At 46.3% G+C, this 18,110-nt stretch overlaps 2 protein-coding genes across 2 annotated transcripts in view; one reads left to right on the top strand and one right to left on the bottom strand.

The window, feature by feature from the left end:
* Window positions 1–2,172: 2,172 nt before the first annotated feature.
* LIAT1 (ligand of ATE1) lies at window positions 2,173–6,767 on the bottom strand. The gene is made up of 2 exons (XM_032785307.2): window positions 6,455–6,767; window positions 2,173–3,491 (listed from the first exon to the last, which is right to left on the bottom strand). The coding sequence occupies exons 1-2, from the start codon at window positions 6,687–6,689 to the stop codon at window positions 2,968–2,970; spliced, it is 759 nt and encodes a 252-aa protein (XP_032641198.1). The 5' UTR covers window positions 6,690–6,767; the 3' UTR covers window positions 2,173–2,967.
* A 4,895-nt stretch (window positions 6,768–11,662) lies between these two features.
* Window positions 11,663–18,110, top strand: part of RPH3AL (rabphilin 3A like (without C2 domains)) — a 90,452-nt gene continuing 84,004 nt past the window's right edge. The window contains exon 1 of the mRNA XM_075074031.1: window positions 11,663–11,744. The gene's annotated coding sequence lies outside the window, so the exon portion shown is untranslated. The remainder of the gene's footprint in view (window positions 11,745–18,110) is intronic.

The following is an 18,110-nucleotide window of genomic DNA, read 5'->3' as shown; positions in this document are numbered from 1 at the left end:
ATTATCTCTGTCCTTTCAGATGCATGGTCTTTTTCCCCCCAGAACATTTTCTTTTGTCTGCCCTTGGCTATTTTTTAATATTCTGATATTGTAAAAGTATTCTGAGGAAGCCTGTATGAAAGACATTACTGTGTGTGTGATGAAAAGCAAGGGCATCTGAGGCTACGTCTACACTACGGGATTAATCCGATTTTACATAAACTGGTTTTGTAAAACAGATTGTATAAAGTCAAGTGCACGCAGCCACAGTAAGCACATTAATTCGGCAGTGTGCGTCCATGGTCCGAGGCTAGCGTCGATTTCCGGAGCGTTGCACTGTGGGTAGCTATTCCGTAGCTCTCCATAGTTCCCGCAGTCTCCCCCGCCCCTTAGAAATCTGGTTGAGATCCCAGTGCCTGATGGGCAAAAATCATTGTTGCGGGTGGTTCTGGGTAAATGTCATCACTCATCTCTCCGCGGGAAAACAACGGCAGACAATCATTTCGCGCCCTTTTTCCCTGGATTGCCCTGGCAGAATGCCATAGCACAGCAACCAGGAGCCCGTTCAGCTTTTTTTTACTGTCACGTATGTGGTACTGGATGCTGCTGACAGAGGTGTTACTGCAGCGCTACACAGCAGCATTCATTTGCTTTTGCATGATAGCAGAGATGGTTATAGTCGTTCTGTACCGTCTGCTGCCATTGTAAATGGCAATGAGATGACGTTATCTGTCATTCGTACTGTCTGCTGCTATCGGGGTGCCCCGGCTGAGGTCAGCCGGGCGCAAAGGCAAAAATGGGAGTGACTCCCCAAGTCAATCCTCCTTCATGGTTTCTAAAAATAGTCCTGCCTAGAATAGTGGCAAGTGTACTAGAGACCAGTGTATCAGAGACCAACAGCTGCTCCATGTCAGATCCTGCAGAAATGATGAGCTGCATGCCATTCACGTGGGGGTGCCCTGCAACAGCCCACCCGTTGCTTCCCTCCTCCCAACCTTCCTGGGCTACTGTGGCAGTGTCCCCCATTTGTGTCGTGAAGTTATAAAGAATGCAGGAATAAGAAACAGTGACTTGTTAGTGAGATAAAAGAGGGGGAGGCAGCCTCCTGCTGCTATGATAGTCCAGGCAGTACAGAATCTTTTCTTACACATGAAAGGGGGGGGCTGATGGAGCTCAGCCCCAGTTTGCTATGATGAGCATGGTTACCTAGCCGTTCTGTACCATCTACTGGGAATGACCAGGAATCATTCCTATTTTTACCCAGGCACTCCAGCCAGCCTCACCTGAGGCCAGCCAGGAGCACTCACGGGCTGATGGTGACGATGGATAGCAGTCATATTGTACCATCTGCACAGGGGGAGGGGAGAAGAGCGGATACTGCTCTCACTGCTGCAGCATCGCTCTACCACCAGCATTCAGTAGACATAGGGTGACACTGAAAAACGTCAAGAACTATTTCTTTCCCTTTTCTTTCACGTGGGAGGGAGGAAGTAAAATGCGGCTATACCCTGAACCACGCCGGACAATGTGTTTGAACCTACAGGCACTGGGAGCTCAGCCAAGAATGGCAATACTTTCTGGAGACTGCTGTGGACTGTGGGATAGCTGGAGTCTCAGTCGCCCTCCTTCCCTCCATGAGCGTCCATTTGAATTCTTTGGCTTTCCGTTATGCTTGTCACGCAGCACTGTGTAGCCTGGAGATTTTTTTCAAATGCTTTGGCATGTCGTCTTCTGTAATGGAGCTCTGATAAGAACAGATTTTCTCCCATACACGCGATCAGAAGTATCTCCCGTACAGTCCAGTGCTGGAGCTTTTGGATTTGGGACTGCAATCGCCACCCGTGCTGATCAGAGCTCCACGCTGGGCAAACAGGAATTATTCAAAAGTTGCGGGGCTTTCCTGTTTACCTGGCCACCGCATCTGAGTTCAGATTGCGTCCAGAGCGGTCACAGTGTGCACTGTGGGATACCGCCCGGAGGCCAATACCATTGATTTGCAGCCACACTAACCCTAATCCGATATGGTAATACCGATTTTAGCGCTAGTCCTCTCGTTGGGGAGAAGTACAGAAACCAATTTAAAGAGCCCTTTATATCGGTATAAAGGGCCTTGTAGTGTGGACGGGTGCGCCGTTAAATCAGTTTAATGCTGCTAAAATCGGTTTAAACGTGTAGTGTAGACCAGGCCTGAGAGGCTGATGGAATGGGCGGGGAAGCCTATTAAGTGAAAGACTAATGTTTTGTTTTGTTTTGTTTTTTAGTTCATTTTGGCCAGTGCTGCAGAAGACACCCAGAGCCATGTTGATGCAGCAATCATGATACTGACAAGGACAATCCTGTCACTTGAGAAAAGGGCACTTTTCAATTTAGTGCCCTTTGTTTCTGATTTAAATCGCCGAGTTCAGGGAACAATACAATAAGTTTTTGTAACAGAAGAAAGTAGTATTGTCTAAATTGCCATAAGAGCAAGCCAGGCACCAAGACCGGGATTTCAATCCTGATTCTGCAATGTGTGTGACCTTAGGCAAGCCTATCTGCATATCACTTACCCTATTCTCTATGCACAGTATCAAATCACTTAGCTACTTACTGCCTCAATTTCCCCATCTGCAACATGGGCTAACACCTGCCCACTTCACAGAGGTACTGTGAGGCTTAATGCATTCATGTTTGAAAAGCACTGAGATAATCCAGTAGGACACTGCTATTTATGAATAACATATGAGCAGTAAGAGGGTACTTGAGGGCAGAGTAGTAGGATGTAAATAACCTTTAATAAAACCATCAAAATTATTGTGTTTGTTTGGTCCACTTTCCATGTAGTGTTTATAACAGGTCTGGCCGAAGTAAACGGAATACCCAATTAGTGGGATTAATTCCCCATACTAACAACTTGCCGTGAACAAAGGTATATACAAAGTTTCAAAGTAACGGTTTTGTTGCCATTACTGTTTTAAATACAGATATAAAATAGAGAACAATACTGGTTTACACAACTTCCTGAGAAATATTTGGTAATGCTGCTGGTTGCAGTTCAGACACTTTGGTAGCTAGCTCAGCATTCAGGACCTCTTCATCTTTATTTTCCTGAACATAAGGACTGGAGCGATCCTCTTGGCTTCTTGTCTTACCACTATTTTTGTATGGATCTTTGGTTTGAAGTAACGGGAGATGCTTGAGAGTCAAACATGGCTCTGTGGGTAGCTGTTGCTGGACACATAAACCGTAGCGTTTCCTTCGGTTCAGTTTATAGATACGCAGCCTTTCTTCCTCAGCAGCAGGGTCTTCAAGAATCCCATCCCACCGAAGGCTTTCATTGATCTGATCAGAAATGTCCTGCTCTGTTTGGGTAGAGCCTGAAGTAGTAGAAGCTGATAATAAAAGCTTATTTATTTCCGCATCAGTGTGAATCCCCTTTACAGCATCTTGTGCTGGGTCAGGATCCTGCCTTACGCTTATTTCAAGTAACTGAGCAGAGATCTGTTGCTTCCTGCTTTTGTTGTGATGTTTATCTGGTGAAATGAGAAATAATATTAACAGAGAGCTTATATGGCATCACTGTCACCTGGGCTTTACTGTTCACATGGTGATGAGAAAGATACAGATAAAAAATCATTAAACATAGCACAGACTCACTGTCAAGAAACCAGATTTATTAACAAAATATCAATCACATAAAAGCTCATTGTTGAGGGGGAATACGTATTTAGCTCAATGACTGACGCCATTTATAGAACTACTGTACTCATATAAAATGTACGTAAGCAGAACTTTTAACATACTCATAACACTTTGAAACCAGCATCATGCCCATTGGACCAGTATGACTGTTGTGTTTTTGTAAAGTAGTTGTGTGCACTTTAGTATTGTGTTTTTTCCAATGTGAATGTTAAACATTTGAGTTGAAAGAATGGCAGAAACTGAAATGAGAAATGTTGGCCATTATTTGAACACCACCTCAGGCTTTTAATGCTCTACCAACCAGGGAACCAAGATGGTCCCCGTGCCAAAAAGTTTACAGTCCTAAACTAGAGAAAGTTTTCATGCATCCTCCCTCAAAAAATCAGATTGAGAGTTTGTTACCTGCCAGAACTAGGATTAATTTCAGTTTCAATTTGTCTCTCCAGTTAAAGGGCTAGTGAACGGATACTGCCAAGAAAAATGTCTCTTGCAAGCTGTGCTGGAGCTATTTTTTAAAGTCTTACTCCATTTAGGCCTCAGCTTCCACCAATGGTTATTCTAACTGGCTTTTGTCATTGTAATAAATTAGTCCTGCTCCCTTCTAAAGTTTAAACTTCACGAAATAGATTTTTTACAAATCCTAGATGTTTTAGTAATGTGAGTAATGTTATTTTAACAAGATGCCTGACATAACTTTAATAGTTTTGTTTCTTTACATAATTGAAGAAAACCTCCTCCATTAAGAAGTTTTGAAATTAACCCCCACTCTGTTAGTGTATCAAGAAGCCAAATACTGTTCATTAGAGGTCAGATAAATTTTGACTCGCATCACTTAAATGTTGAACATTCAACCAACTGTAGTTCAGCTCTGTGAAAGAAAATCAAAAATATATCCAGCTACCTCAAATCTTGTGGCAGTTTTGTGAAACTACCTACTCTCCAACAGATGTCTTATGCCTCCTACAGTCCACAGGAGGGAGCTACATGTACTTCCAATCAACCATTTGTTTAAAAATAGAAAAGCAACAAAAAGTACTACCAGGCTATAATTCTAGGTGGAAGTTCTAAAATGCACAAGATTCCTTCTCACCAAAAGCCCAAACTTATTTCCTGGGATCTACAGCAGCCAATCTCTTCTTTTTTTTACTATGACTGCACAGTAGTGAAAAAGGATTTCTAATTATCCCAGTATATCCATTTTCTACACTATGAACAGGTAGGTAAATAAAGCCAATCTCAACTCAAGACGGTGTGTGGTTCTATATTTATAGCTACCCATTCCAAAAAATTACATACCGTCTGTGATGTTCCCCTAGCGGTAGCTGGACCTGTGATCTGCTAGGTCACTCCAATGCTCAACTCTGGGATACAGCCTTACCCTGCTCTGCTGTGAGAACCCTCTCTCCTGGGCTGTTCATGCACAGCCTCTGGCATGTAAGCTGCTTGGATTGTGCAACTGAATGACACTAGCCAATATCACCAGTCCCAGGCACAACCCTATGAACCTCTGTCTTGCAGTGTCCAGTTATGCCCGCTGAATGCTGCAAGCGTATATGAGTTTGTCAATTTACCAAAGAAATTGATATGTACCAGACTTGTTATCCCAAGGGGAGTTTCTGACATGCTTCACACCAAACTCACTGCTTCAGGTAGAATAAACAAATTTATTAACTACAAAGATTTTAAGTGATTATAAATCAAAGCATAACAAGTAAGATTTGGTCAAATGAAATAAAAGCAAAAGCATTCTAAGCTGCTCATAACACTTTCAGTGCCCTTACAAACTTAGATGCTTTACACCACAGGCTGGCTGGTTGCCCTTCAGCCAGGTTTTCACCTTTGATCAGCACTTCAGTCAGTTGGTGTGTTGTTGTCTGTAGATGGAGGTGGAAGAGAGAGGAAGACCATGGCAAACATCTCTCGTTTTTATCATGTTCTTTCTTCCCTCTTGGCTTTGCCAGCCCCCTTCAGGGTCAGCTAAGTATTACCTCATTGTATCCCAAACTGACCAAGGGACGGAGGTGACTCACTTGAGAGTCCAACAGATCCTCCTTGCTGCCTGGGCTAGTGTCCTTTGTTCCTGTGAGGCTGGGCTGGGTTTGTCCCTTACATGCCCTGATGAGGTGTGAACTGCTCCTCGGTTCCTGGACGGTTTTGCCTGGGCTTGTTTTAAGCCATGAGGACACATTTTCAGCCTCATAACTATATACATGAAATTACAACCTATAACGTTAGTATAACAATGTTCAGTGCATCATGAGCCTTCCAAAGACACCAGACATGACAAACTTTGTACCTCGGAGGGTGTTCCTCCGAGGTACAGAGCATCACACTCTGCAACACACACACACGGGTATAGCAGGCAATCTGTACATATGCTGGCTGATCAGTACACACAGTAATTATACCCATAACCTCTAAAGGTGATAATGCACTTCCCTTACTAACAGCAGGGATAGCAAACTAGAGACAGACTTGATTCTCCACTACCTTACCCTTTGTGTGGTCATGTGCACCAAGCAAAGGGCATAAAACTGCCATTCTCATTTGGTAACATCTTCCATATACTGGTATAAGTGATGGTCCAAGGCACTGGAGCACTGGGCCCACTGGAGCTAGCAATATGTTATGCAAAAGCCAACCTGGCCACTGCCAGAAGCAGTGTGACCTTTGAGACGTGACAGCTGCTTTCCACCATGCACACCTTCCTCCCATCCACTCCTTGCAGGCTGTGCCCCCATCCTCCAGGTGCTGTTCCCACTGGCACCCATTGCTATAACACAGCATTGCTAACCTGTCTCCTCAGAGGCAGAGGGGCTGCTGCCATGCCCACTGCTCCTGGTGTTACTCTCATCCTGGTCTGCTTTCTTTTTCTTCTTCTTTGGCTTCTTCTTGCCTGTGGCCTGTGGTGGAGATGAGTATGGCATAGGGGTTAGGACCCCCTTTCCTGGCTGCTTGCTGTTGGCCTTGACTTTCTCCTTGCCAAGCAGCAATTCCTGCACCCCCTTGCATCCTGGGCTCTCCTTCATGGGGCACACGCTGGCTCTCACACTGAGCTACTGCTGAGCCTGCAAATAGGGGGAAAGACTTGTTGAAGGGCCTTTTGGTGCCCCCTTCATCTGCTGCAAAGTCCACCATCTTCCCAGCGCAGGGCCCCGCTCAGCGCCCGCCTCCCCCCCAGTCCACTCAGTCCACTTCCTTCTGCATCATCCTTCCCCCAAGCCTCCAAGTCTGTCCCCCTGCATCTTACTCCTCAGAGCCCCCTTAGAGCCCTCAGGACCTGACTCCAGAGCCCCCCTCCCCCCGAGTCCTCAGTCCCCCCTGCCCCCTGATCACACACTCCAGTGATCTGTCATAGATCTCTACCCACAGCCCATGGCCCTCTGGCCCCTACTCCCCAGACAGATCTGCCCCCAGAGGCCCCTGCTCTCCGAGGCCCTAACCCCTGGAGTCAACTCCCCAGAGAGCCCCCCACTCGCCAGAGTCCCTCCCCCCGACCCCTATTCTCCAGAGAGCCCCAGAGACTCTGTCCCTACCCCCGACCCCTACTCCCTATAGACCGCCCCCCGTCCCTGCTGGCCCCTACTCTCCAGACCCCTAGTCCTGCCCCCACAGCCCCTCCCCCCGGGGCCGGAGGTCACCTTCCCCCCGGAGCCGCCGCCGCCTCTCTCTAGGGCCCGGCCCGCGCCGCCGGCTCCCCCTCGACCCCGACGCGTCTCCATAGCAGCGACTCGGCACCAGCACCCGCGCCCTCCGCAAGAACAAATAGTCTGTGTCCCCCGCCTTGAGGGCCGGGCAGCGCCCCGCGCTGCAGACGCTAGGAGGGCGGCAGCTGCTCGGCAACGGGCTGTTCCGTCTCCAAGGCGACGGGCCTGCCGCCTTGTGCACCCCAGGGGCCTCCACCCGCCATCCCTAGCGGGTGTGACCCGCCCTAACGCGGCGCCAGAGGGCGAGCCGGGCCTGGTTATGGAGCTTGTCAGAGCTCGCCTGTCCCCGCCTTGAGGCCACTTGTCATCGTTGTGGGGGCAGCCCTAGGCCAACAGCCCCGGGCCGCGCGGGGCGGCAGGTGCTCCCGGCAGGAGAAGTCACCGCGCAGGGGCTGATACTGAGGTAGGACTAAGAGCGTTAGGGCAGGTGAGGAGCGCGCCAAGCAGGCCCTTCCCTCGCTCCAGTCCCCGCTTAACGCTCCCGGCAGCTCTCTGCTGGCTCATGTTAGTGACACTAGTAACTAGCTCAGGGGCAGGCAACCTATGGCACGGGCACCGCCTACACGAGCTGACTTTCAGTGGCACTCACACTGCCCGGGTCCTGGCCACCGGTCGGGGGGGGGGGGGTTCCTGCATTTTATTTAATTTTAAATGAAGCTTCTTAAACATTTTAAAAACCTTATTTGCTTTACATACAACAATAGTTTAGTTATATGTTATAGACTTCTAGAAAGAGACCTTCTAAAAACGTTAACGTGTATGACTGGCACACGGAACCTTAAATTAGAGTGACTAAATGAAGACTTGGCACAGCACTTCTGAAAGGTTGCTGACCCCTGAACTATACACGGGGTAAATGGGAGCAGTCATCACATTGCTACAGGTAGGCTGACCTAGCGGAAAGGGATCAGGCTGGTTTTTCTTTTCTTTTAGGGATGATGCTCAGACACTGTAATTACTCTTGCTAATAGGAGTTCATAGACCTGGCTGATGGGAGTGGTAGAAGAACCTGAACAGAGTAACTGTTGGCAGCCCTGATCCTGCAGAGATTTGCACGTGGGCTTAATTTTATGCCCTGTGAGTGTGTAAAGTTCACTACATGCTCATACAGGGTGTAAATTGGAGCCTGTGCCTAAGTCTTTGCAGGATCAGGGACTAACTAACTCTGTTATTATGGCTTGCTGCCTGTCACCCTGCAGCTACGTGTTCCATTTGCAAAGGTCTCCCACAGCCTTTGCCCAATCGCCTGGTGTTTTAAACCTTTTATGCCAGTTACAAAAATCATGATTCTGTTTTCATATACCCAGGTTAGTTAAACCTCAGCCTCTCAACAGCTGCCACACTTCTTTGCCCTGTAGCGATCCTGTAGCTCTGCTTCCCTGAGCCGTATCATTCCCTTCACCAACTAGGACTCTTCCTACACAAATTCCCCTCCAGGGCTCTTGGGATAAGGTCCTCCTGGTCCATGTAGTTATAGTGTTCAAGCATGAATGCTGGAGGCAATCCTAGCAGATTTATCGTGACCAGGGGCAGGCTTGGTAGGCTTTCAGACACTCCTATATGTGGCCTGCTTGCACCTCTGCTGCTAACAGGCACTTTGAGAAGGCTGTTTTGTCTCCCCTCTGCTGAGTAATTGGTTGGATGAGAGGGAGGGGAAGAGCTTGTTTGCAGAAACCTGTCAGGAAGAGGGATGATTTATGCAGTGTGGAGAAGTCGGGAGGCCACACAAGTTGCCACATGAGCCAGAAATTCATCTCCATAAAGGTCTGTAAATGATGCATGATTCCTGATGTCCTAACAGACTAAATGTTCCTCCTGTCTATAACTCATTACCTAACATGGGTTTTCTCCCTGAGCAGCCCGGGCTAAGCCATGTGAATTTAGAGCTTACTCAGTTTTCCCTTCCCTCCCAAATACGAGTAGCATTGGACCAATAATCATATGTTGCAATGATGTGTTCAGTGCATTGTGTTACAGAATTTTGAACTAGGCTTTCTCTGCCTCAGTATCTTCACCTGTCAAAAGAAGATAATAAAGCCCTTGCCCTCTGGGGGAAAGGGGGGGATAAAGGGGCTTGTGGGGGGCTTAGTTAACTAATGTGTATGCTGGCCGGCACTGTGTGTTGGTCCCTAGCAGCTGAAAAGTGACAGAAGTGTTTCCCAGTCACTCTTGGAGCACTCAGCAGGAGGGGCTGAAGCATTACTAGTATTACAAGGGGGAGGTATTGTGAGTACTAAACAGCAGTGTGTTAGCAGGGTATTGGAGCCAGAGACAAAGTCCACTCAGTGAGTCAGTGGCAGAGGTGGAAAGAGAAGTGCTGATGGCCAGCCCTCCCTGTGCTCAGTCCACTACTTCAACCTCACAGGGGTTACCTGGAGACAGAAGGTGGGGCCTATTAGGGAATGACCCCTATGCAGTACTGCCAATAATCACCATGTTATCACGACTCTCGCTATGTGATTTTTGTTTTTTTTGGTCGTACCTGTCTCCTGAAAACCTACTGAAAAGCACTTTCTCCTGTTATTGTCAACGGGGCTGACACCAGCAAGATGGTCACTATTTCCCTGCAGTCTAGCCACATGTGGAAGTCAGGCTGCCCTTAATAAAGCTGCCTGTCTCCTCCTCCTATTTTCAGTAAGACTAAAGCCAGCCTACAGGCTAAATGGGTGCCATGCTGCTCTATGGCTCAGGGGACTGGATGCAGGAGCTGGGACGAGCAGCGGGGACACTGTGAAAAGAGGGCAGGGAGAGTGAGGGAGGAGCACAAGACAGATTTATGGGGTGTAGAGGAGGGAGACTAAGGAGGGTGCTGAGTGTTCAGATGGCAGCTCCCCCAGCTGAGGGGGAGGGAAGGGGAATTCCCTGTGAGCAGCCATTGTTTCTGTGTTGCCAGCTCTCCTGGGCTGGCTGCGGGCCCTGGGAATTTGTCACCAGCAGGAGGAGCTGTGCTGGTAAGTTTTTCCGTTCCTGCAGATTGCAGGGTTGGGTACATGGGCAGAGCTCTGTGTGAGAGCCTGGAGGCCTGAGGACATAGACCTGCCCTGCCACTAATCGCTCCTTTTATGTATGATCCTAGAGCAGAGAGGGGATCTGGAGCAATGGCAGCTGGGGACTTGGCGCTGCTGGGACTTAAGGAGAGGTGAATCCCCAGGTGGTAGAGTCAGGGAAGTCCTGCTACTGACTCCTAGGTAGAGATGTCCCTGGGCAGCAGGAGGCAGAGAAATGTTACTGCCGGGGCAAGGGAGTCACAGGGAATGGCTGGCAGTTCCCCTCCCTTAGAGCTGAGAAGGGTCAGTAGAGACTGTCTGAGCAGCCATGGTTAGGCAGGCATTTGTGCATGCATTAAACGTTGACTTTTCAACCAGAAATTCCCACACACCCATTGGCAGGGAGTAGAGGGGAGTTAAAGATAAAAGACAGACTGAAAAGCATGATTGAAAAAAAATCATATTTTGTGTTCAGTGTTATTATTTTGGGTGTCAGACTCACCCAATACTGCCTATGCCTAGAATTTCTCTTCTCCCGTCCTATTTCAAAGCAAAGGGTTTCGGTAATGGTTCATGGAGTGAGGGAAGAAGCATGCAGGTAAACAAATAAACATGAGATATTTTTGTAATGTGGATCCTTGAGCCTTAGGAACAGAACTGAGACCACATTCCAGCCATCAGCCAATGATGGTCAAAACTTTGTCTGCTTCAGGGACTGCCCGCAGGCTCTGCATCCCTCATTATTGAGCAAGCAGCTCCACTGCGATTGCATGGGTCATGCAGAGCTGGGCTGTCTCCTTTGCAAGGAGATCCCTTCAGCAGCACTGGCACGGGGAGTGGGGGAAACTGGCAACACTGGGCCCAGTCTCCCTCCTTGGGAGGGACTTGAAAGTAGATTTCCAGCAGATGAAGCACTTTGCAACAGGTTCCAATTAACATGCAAAGTCTCCCATGTCCCTTCTTTTCAAGTGTCCCAACTTGAGAAAACCAATCAAGTAAAGTAGCCTGTGACCGACTCAGCCAGCGCTGGTGTTTCTCTGCAAGTAAGCCATGGCTCAGCGCCGCATGCAATTTCCAAGGCTGACACTGCTGCATGCATGCACACTGCAATTGGGTGAGGCTTAGCAATCTGCATGCACCTCGTAATGTTCTTGCAGCAGTGTGTGACCCCTGTACCCGGCTCTGCACGCACGATGACAGCTAACGCCTGGGCTCGTGCTCCCAGCTCTGCACAGCCCTGGGGCTGCCTCCTGCTGGGATACTCTGATTGGCTGGGCAGGAGCCGGGACTGGCGCGAGCTCGCTGCTTCCCGGCTCCTGGTTCCTTGCAGTTGTCGCTAGAGGGCAACGAGGGTGCTTGGAAGGGGAGTAGCAACCAACGTGTGTGCACGGTAAGAGGGTCGGGGGACGTGGTGACTTGTAGCCTCCAGCCTTCAATTAAGCAATCAGTGAGCGCCAAACATAGCAGCCACGCTTGCAAAGAGAGCCTGCCCGGGTGGTGAGGATTGGCTGTAGCTCCTGTTAAATGTAGTCACGGGGCGCGGGCATTTTTTAAACAGCTCCCCAAAGAGGAGGTTGCAGAAGACGGGGAATGTGATTGTATTTAAATCTGCCAGTGCAAAGTGCTCGCTGTTGCGGGGTGACTGGGAGCGGCCCGGACACAAACCTTTTTTGCAGGAAGTTTTTGTAATTAGAAATTCAGAAAAGAAAGCAAAATAACCCGGGGCAATAACCGCCGAGGGTGTGCCAGCCTGCCTGGGACAGCGTCACTCTCTGTAGCGAGCAGGGTGAGTGCAGTGCGACGGCAGTTTTGCTTGGGATGCTGGAGCAAAACCAGAGACAGGCTGCGGAGTGATTTTAATGCAGGATGTTGTTAACGTGAATGTAAGCAAAAGGGATGGTCGCCCTTTCCCACCCTCCTCCCAAAAAAGAATCAACAAGCAATTCACGGTCAGAGACGATGAGGATCCGTTTGTTAAAAGGCTTCCAACCCTGGTGATAAATCACTACATATACTCTGAAGTCGGCACAATGCTAAGATCTCCCTGCATTTGGTTTTATGGCATATGAACTGTTTGCAAATAGGGAGGGGCGGCTTTTTTTTAAATCCCCACCGCTGTGTCTCTAATCCAGAAGTGAACCTGGCTGAAAAGCATTTATAATGTAATGACTGAAGCAAAAACAAAATGTTCTCCTTTCATTTCTTTGACGTGAAGGGGGATTGATTTGCATTCTGCTGACTTCCCTCTCTTCCCCCACTTCCGGAGATTGAGAGGCTTAGATGGAGAGCTGGAGCTAGTCCATTTGGGGACCCTAAACAGGAATATTTTGCCTTCCCCCCAGCACATACTAATAGTTAATAGGGGGCCCCCTTGAGCTGCTCAGGGCTCTAAGCAATTATGCCTATTGCCAGCTTTGCTTAAATGCAAAGTTTGGCAACAGGCGTGCTCAGGCAGGTTGTTATGAAATCAGACTCCCAGAAGCTTTCTCCCAAGACAGACCTTGAGCTACAGGCAGCTGTTCTCTGACAACAGTTAATAGCTTTGTTTTAGTTTCAAAATGTCAGTACTAGGGATTTCTTGATGATGGGTATTCCTAATGCTGCACGGTAGCTAATAGTTCCCTATGGGATCAGAAGTGAAGAGGGGGGAATGGGGAATGGAAAACAGGAGCAACAATGATATGATATGAAATAACTCAGCATATAAGAGTTTTGTGGATTCTGCGGCCTACAGGGAACTGGCTATTGCGGTTATGATCGATGTGCATTACAATAAGGTCTGGATACTCCAACCAGGAAGGCTCTGTTGTGCTTGGTCTGTACACACACACACACAGCAAGATGATGGTTCATCTTTCTGACAGCTTCTCTCCAATGAGCTGTTTGTTCCCTGGCATCTTAGGGCTGGTCAACATTAGAAAGTTAGGTTGACCCAACTACATCACTCAGGGGTGTGAAAAATGTAAACCTCTGAGAGACATGGTTAAGCCGGCCTAAGCCCTAGTATAGACAGCTTATAATGATGATAAAGATTGCGGGGCCAATGGACTGTGGGAGATATAGAATGAAAGTTGGGGAAGCTGCTAACGGTCATTTTTGGGGAAATGACTACAGTATTATACTGTACTTCTAGACTTGCTAGGAATTACTGAAGCAAAGTAAGCTGTCATGGGATAAGAGGGAAGATGCTCTCATGGACTGGTAACTGGTTAAAAGATAGGAAACAAAGGGTAGGTATAGATGGTCAGTTTTCGGAATGAAGAGAGGTAAGTAGTGGTGTTCCCCAGTGGTCTGTACTGGGTCCAGTCCTATTCAACATATTCATAAATGATCTGGAAGAAGGGGTAAACAGTGAGGTGACAAAATTTGCACATTTCACAAAACTACTCAAAATAGTTAAGTCTCAAGCACACCGCGAAGAGCTACAAAAAGATCTCTCAAAACTGGGTGACTGGGCAACAAAATGGCAGACGAAATTCAGTATTGATAAATGCAAAGTAATGCACATTGAAAAACGTAATCCCAACTGTACATATAAAATGATGGGGTCTAAATTAACTCTTACCACTCAAGAAAGATATCTTGGAGTCATTGTGGACAGTTCTCTGAAAACATCCACTCAATGTGCAGTGGCAGTCAAAAAAGCAAAGAGAATGTTGGGAATCATTAGGAAGGGGTTAGATAATAAAACAGAAAATATCATATTACCTCCATATAAATCCATGGTACACCCACATCTTGAATACAGGGTGCAGATGTAGTTGCCCCATCTCAAAAAAGATGTACTGGAATTAGAAAAGGTTCAGAAAAGGGCAACAAAAATGATTAGGTGTATGGAATTGCTTCCATATGAGGAGAGATTAATAAGACAGAGACTTTTCAGCTTGGAAAAGAGATAATTAATGGGGCATATGATTGAGGTCTGTGAAATCCTGACTGGTGTGGAGCAAGTAAATAAGGAAGTGTTATTTACTCCTCATAACACAAGAACTAGGGGTCACCAGATTAAATTAATAGACGGTAGGTTTAAAACAAACAAATGGAAGTATTTTTTCACACAGGGCACAGCCAACCTGTGGAACTCTGCCGGAGGATGTTGTGAAGTCCAAGACTATACCAGGGTTCAAAAGAGAACTCGATAAATTCAAGGAGGATAGGTCCATCAATGGCTATTAGCCAGGATGGACAGGGATGGTATCCCTAGACTTTGTTTGCCAGAAGCTGGGAATGAGCAACAGGGGATGGATCACTTGATCATTACCTGTTCTGTACCTGTTCTGTTCATTCCCTGTGAGGCACCTAGCATTGGCCACTGTCAGAAGACAGGATACTGGGCTAGATGGACCTTTGGTCTGACCCAGTGTGGCCATTCTTATGTACTCTGCCTGAGGTTTCATCAGTCTCATAATAAATGTAAATGTCATAGGATTGACACACGAGTAAGGTAGCGGATTTTGACTATGGAGAATTGGACTCAGTTCCCATGCTGCCTTTGATACTTCTGTTGAATTCCTGCTTGTATATGGGAATGATGGTGCCCCTTTCCCCCATCTGTTGTCTGTCTTGTGTACTTCAGGCCCTATTCCATTCAGTGGGGCTTCATGCACGTGCAGTGATCGGCCACAGCCTGGATGCTGGAATCATGCAGAATCAGGGCCTTAGATTGGAAACTGTGAGAGGCAAGGTATTCCTGGCTCTGCCACGGAGCTGCTGGGTGACCTTGGACAAGTCCTTTCTTCTCTCTCTACCTCTGATTCCCTCCCACTCAGTCTGAGTCTGCCTTGCCTGTTTAAACGGTTAGCTCTGCAGAGACAGATGATGTCTCTTATTGTGAGTATATACAGCGCCCTGCCCAATGGGGCTTGATCTCAGTTGGGACCTCTATGCACTGCAATAATACAGATAATAAATGTTCCTTAATCCTTAGAGGGTTTCGGCAAGTACGGTGCTCTTGAATACTCATTTCCCAGGGGAGAGCTGTACAATGTTGCTGAGTACAGAAAGAATGCGCTACTGTAATATTTTTTTGACCACTCAGTATCCAAAACAGATATGAAGATGGTCTGGCAGATACAGTGTAAAACCCAGATTAATTAACCAACTGGTCATCCCATGTTTTCCATGAATTCGTTGAATGTTGGGTTGTTTAGCTAAAGGACAAACTTTTATATAAATGAGTGTAGATTGTATTAATCAAAATGCAATATGAAAATAAAAGAAATACCAATGATAGAAAAATAAAGATGGTTCTATAAGAGAGTTTGCAGAGTTTAAGTGAATATATTTAACACAGGGTACCAAGATGTTATAAATCAAAGCCCAGTAAATCAAAGTTTTATTGTAAACTCGTTCTAATCTTCCGTTTTGGAGCAGTGCCAATATGGAATTATGGATCCTTAATACTGGTCCACTCCTTTGTCAATATAAGGGTAATTTCACTGTAACTAACCAATCAGTGCTATTTGTAATACATTAGTTCCAGTTCTGTATATTTTACATGGAGGCACAAACATTTTTAGGGCTAGATAATAATATAAGATTTTAAAATATCACAATTTAAGATAAAGGCTCATTCTTGAAACCTTCCTCTCAAGAGTGGAACCACTTAAATCAGTTGGAGAACTAATGTGAGTAAGGATTGCTAGATCAAGCCTTAAATTTGCTTAAGTGTTCCCACTGTCTCCTTTAATCTTAGCTGCCTGCATTGTGAATGTAAAATGAAGTAAAGGTAGCAATGTACTTGTCCTCTTTTGAAATAAGGTTGTCATGACGACCTGCAGTTCAGTATGAAATTTGATGAATCCAACAGCCCGGCACCTCTGACTGCGGAGGTTTGTGATTAACTCCCATATCCTGATTGCTTGTAAAATTACTAGTTTTTCCACCCATATAGAATTGTTGCTACTAGGGAGAAAAAATTGCAGGCCCTTCATCCACAGCAGAGTGGAAGTATAATCTGGCTTTGAAAAGTGTCTCCTCACAGAGACAGTGTATGTGTGTGTGGTTGTTTTATTAGTCCATTGAATCAATGACTCAGGCAAAAGCCCAACTATCTTAAGCAAGTTTCAGAGTAAGTGTGTAGACTATTTAATGTAAACTGGTGCCTGGACGGTGATGTTTGCTGAGATCCAACTATAGTAGTATTTCTGTGACCAGTCAGGAAAAAACATTCCAATTTCTCAGCAACAACAGTGATGTCTCATATTGTCTTAGTTAGATCTGGTGCGTTAGGGTTCCTGTGGTAGCTGAAGTCAGTGGCAAAATTCCCAGTGGCTTTAATGGGATTGGAATCATCCCTTTAATATATTGTAGTAGCCAAGTCAGACTTCATGGTTGTTGCTATGACCATTTGGTACTTCACAGGAGGTGCAGAGATCACCCTCTGGTCTTACTGCTCAAAAAACAAGGGTTTTCAACAAATGAGATCCAAGAGAATCTCTGCTAGCAATACAGGGCATATGACACATTTGAGCAGTTCTTGTATCTGTCCAGTAGATGGCAATTGATAGAGTAGTGAAATGCAGCCTTGCAGAACTGGATACTTGCTAAATGGCATTCCAGTTGATGTCCTGGTGTTGAATTGTGATGGTGATGTTGCATAGTTGTGATCTGATATCTTAGTGTGTTTACTGAGTATCACAATTCAGTGGGCCAAAGTGTGATCCAATGGGCAGAATTTCACTCTTCCTTAATGCAGGGAATCAGTGTACTTCTCAGCTTCAGATGCAACCACGCTAAGAAGTCACTTTTGGATTTCTCCTAAGTATCCAATTCAAACCAAAATAGATCTGACTTCTGTACTTCAAAAGTGTGGGAGCTGGACTTAGTGTTATCAAACTGGGCCCATAAAAAAATCACCTTATGAAATGTTTTAAACACCTCTAGAGACCAATCCAGGTTATGTGGCGGGGGAACATGAAGACTGAGATAGCTGGAACTGAAACACGTGTAAAGAAAACAGTGGATCAGAGTGGGGAGTTGGTTTTTACAGGTGGTGAAATTGGAGATTTATTGGCCAGGAAACCTAATTGCTTTTTAAAAAATTGTTCTGACTTTATTACATTTTCCAGTGGCCGGGACGGGTTTCTTTTAGGTTAGCGATTGAATTAACTATCTCTTTATGAAAAAAACAAAACACAGTTCTAAGGAAGAGAAAAACCGACTGACAGCTGAAAGGTTCAGAGTAACATTTTGGTAAAAGGGTGGTTTAGGTGCTGTAAAGCAATTAGCTTAGAAGGGCTGGATCAGGTTTCGAAGGGGAATGGAAGCTCAGAATGACCGTGGCTTACAGCATGGCTTACAGCAGCACTCACCAATTCTGACCCTCACCCCTGAAGAAAGTTCCCAATTTGTCCTTTGATCAGTGTAAATCGGGGAGAATTAATGGTTTCTCGTTATTGTTTATGTTACAGCAGTTCCTCCTGAGTTCACTTTGGCTCTGGTGCGACTTACTCCCTGTGTGACCTTGGGCAAGTCACTGCACCCTTCTGAGCACTAATTAATGTTTGTTTTGTGCTTTTGAATTGTAAAGTGAGTTGTGTGTATTGCTATGACCTGCTAGGAAGTGGAGACAAAGCAACCCCAATAGATAATACAAAATAAACCATTCTCAGCCTTTTGGTCACACAAGCAATGTATATTAGGTCCCAAAATGCAGACCTGTAAAGCAGACCAGCTGAATTAATATTGGCCTATCATGTACAAGTGCTCTGGGCATGAAACTTTACCTGATTTGCAGCCCTTCACACAAACAAGG

This window comes from Chelonoidis abingdonii, chromosome 20 (genome assembly GCF_003597395.2).
Source record: "Chelonoidis abingdonii isolate Lonesome George chromosome 20, CheloAbing_2.0, whole genome shotgun sequence".
Lineage (NCBI taxonomy): Eukaryota > Metazoa > Chordata > Testudines > Testudinidae > Chelonoidis > Chelonoidis abingdonii.
The sequence above is the reverse complement of the archived record's forward strand: the minus strand, read 5'-3'. Positions and strand labels throughout refer to the sequence as shown.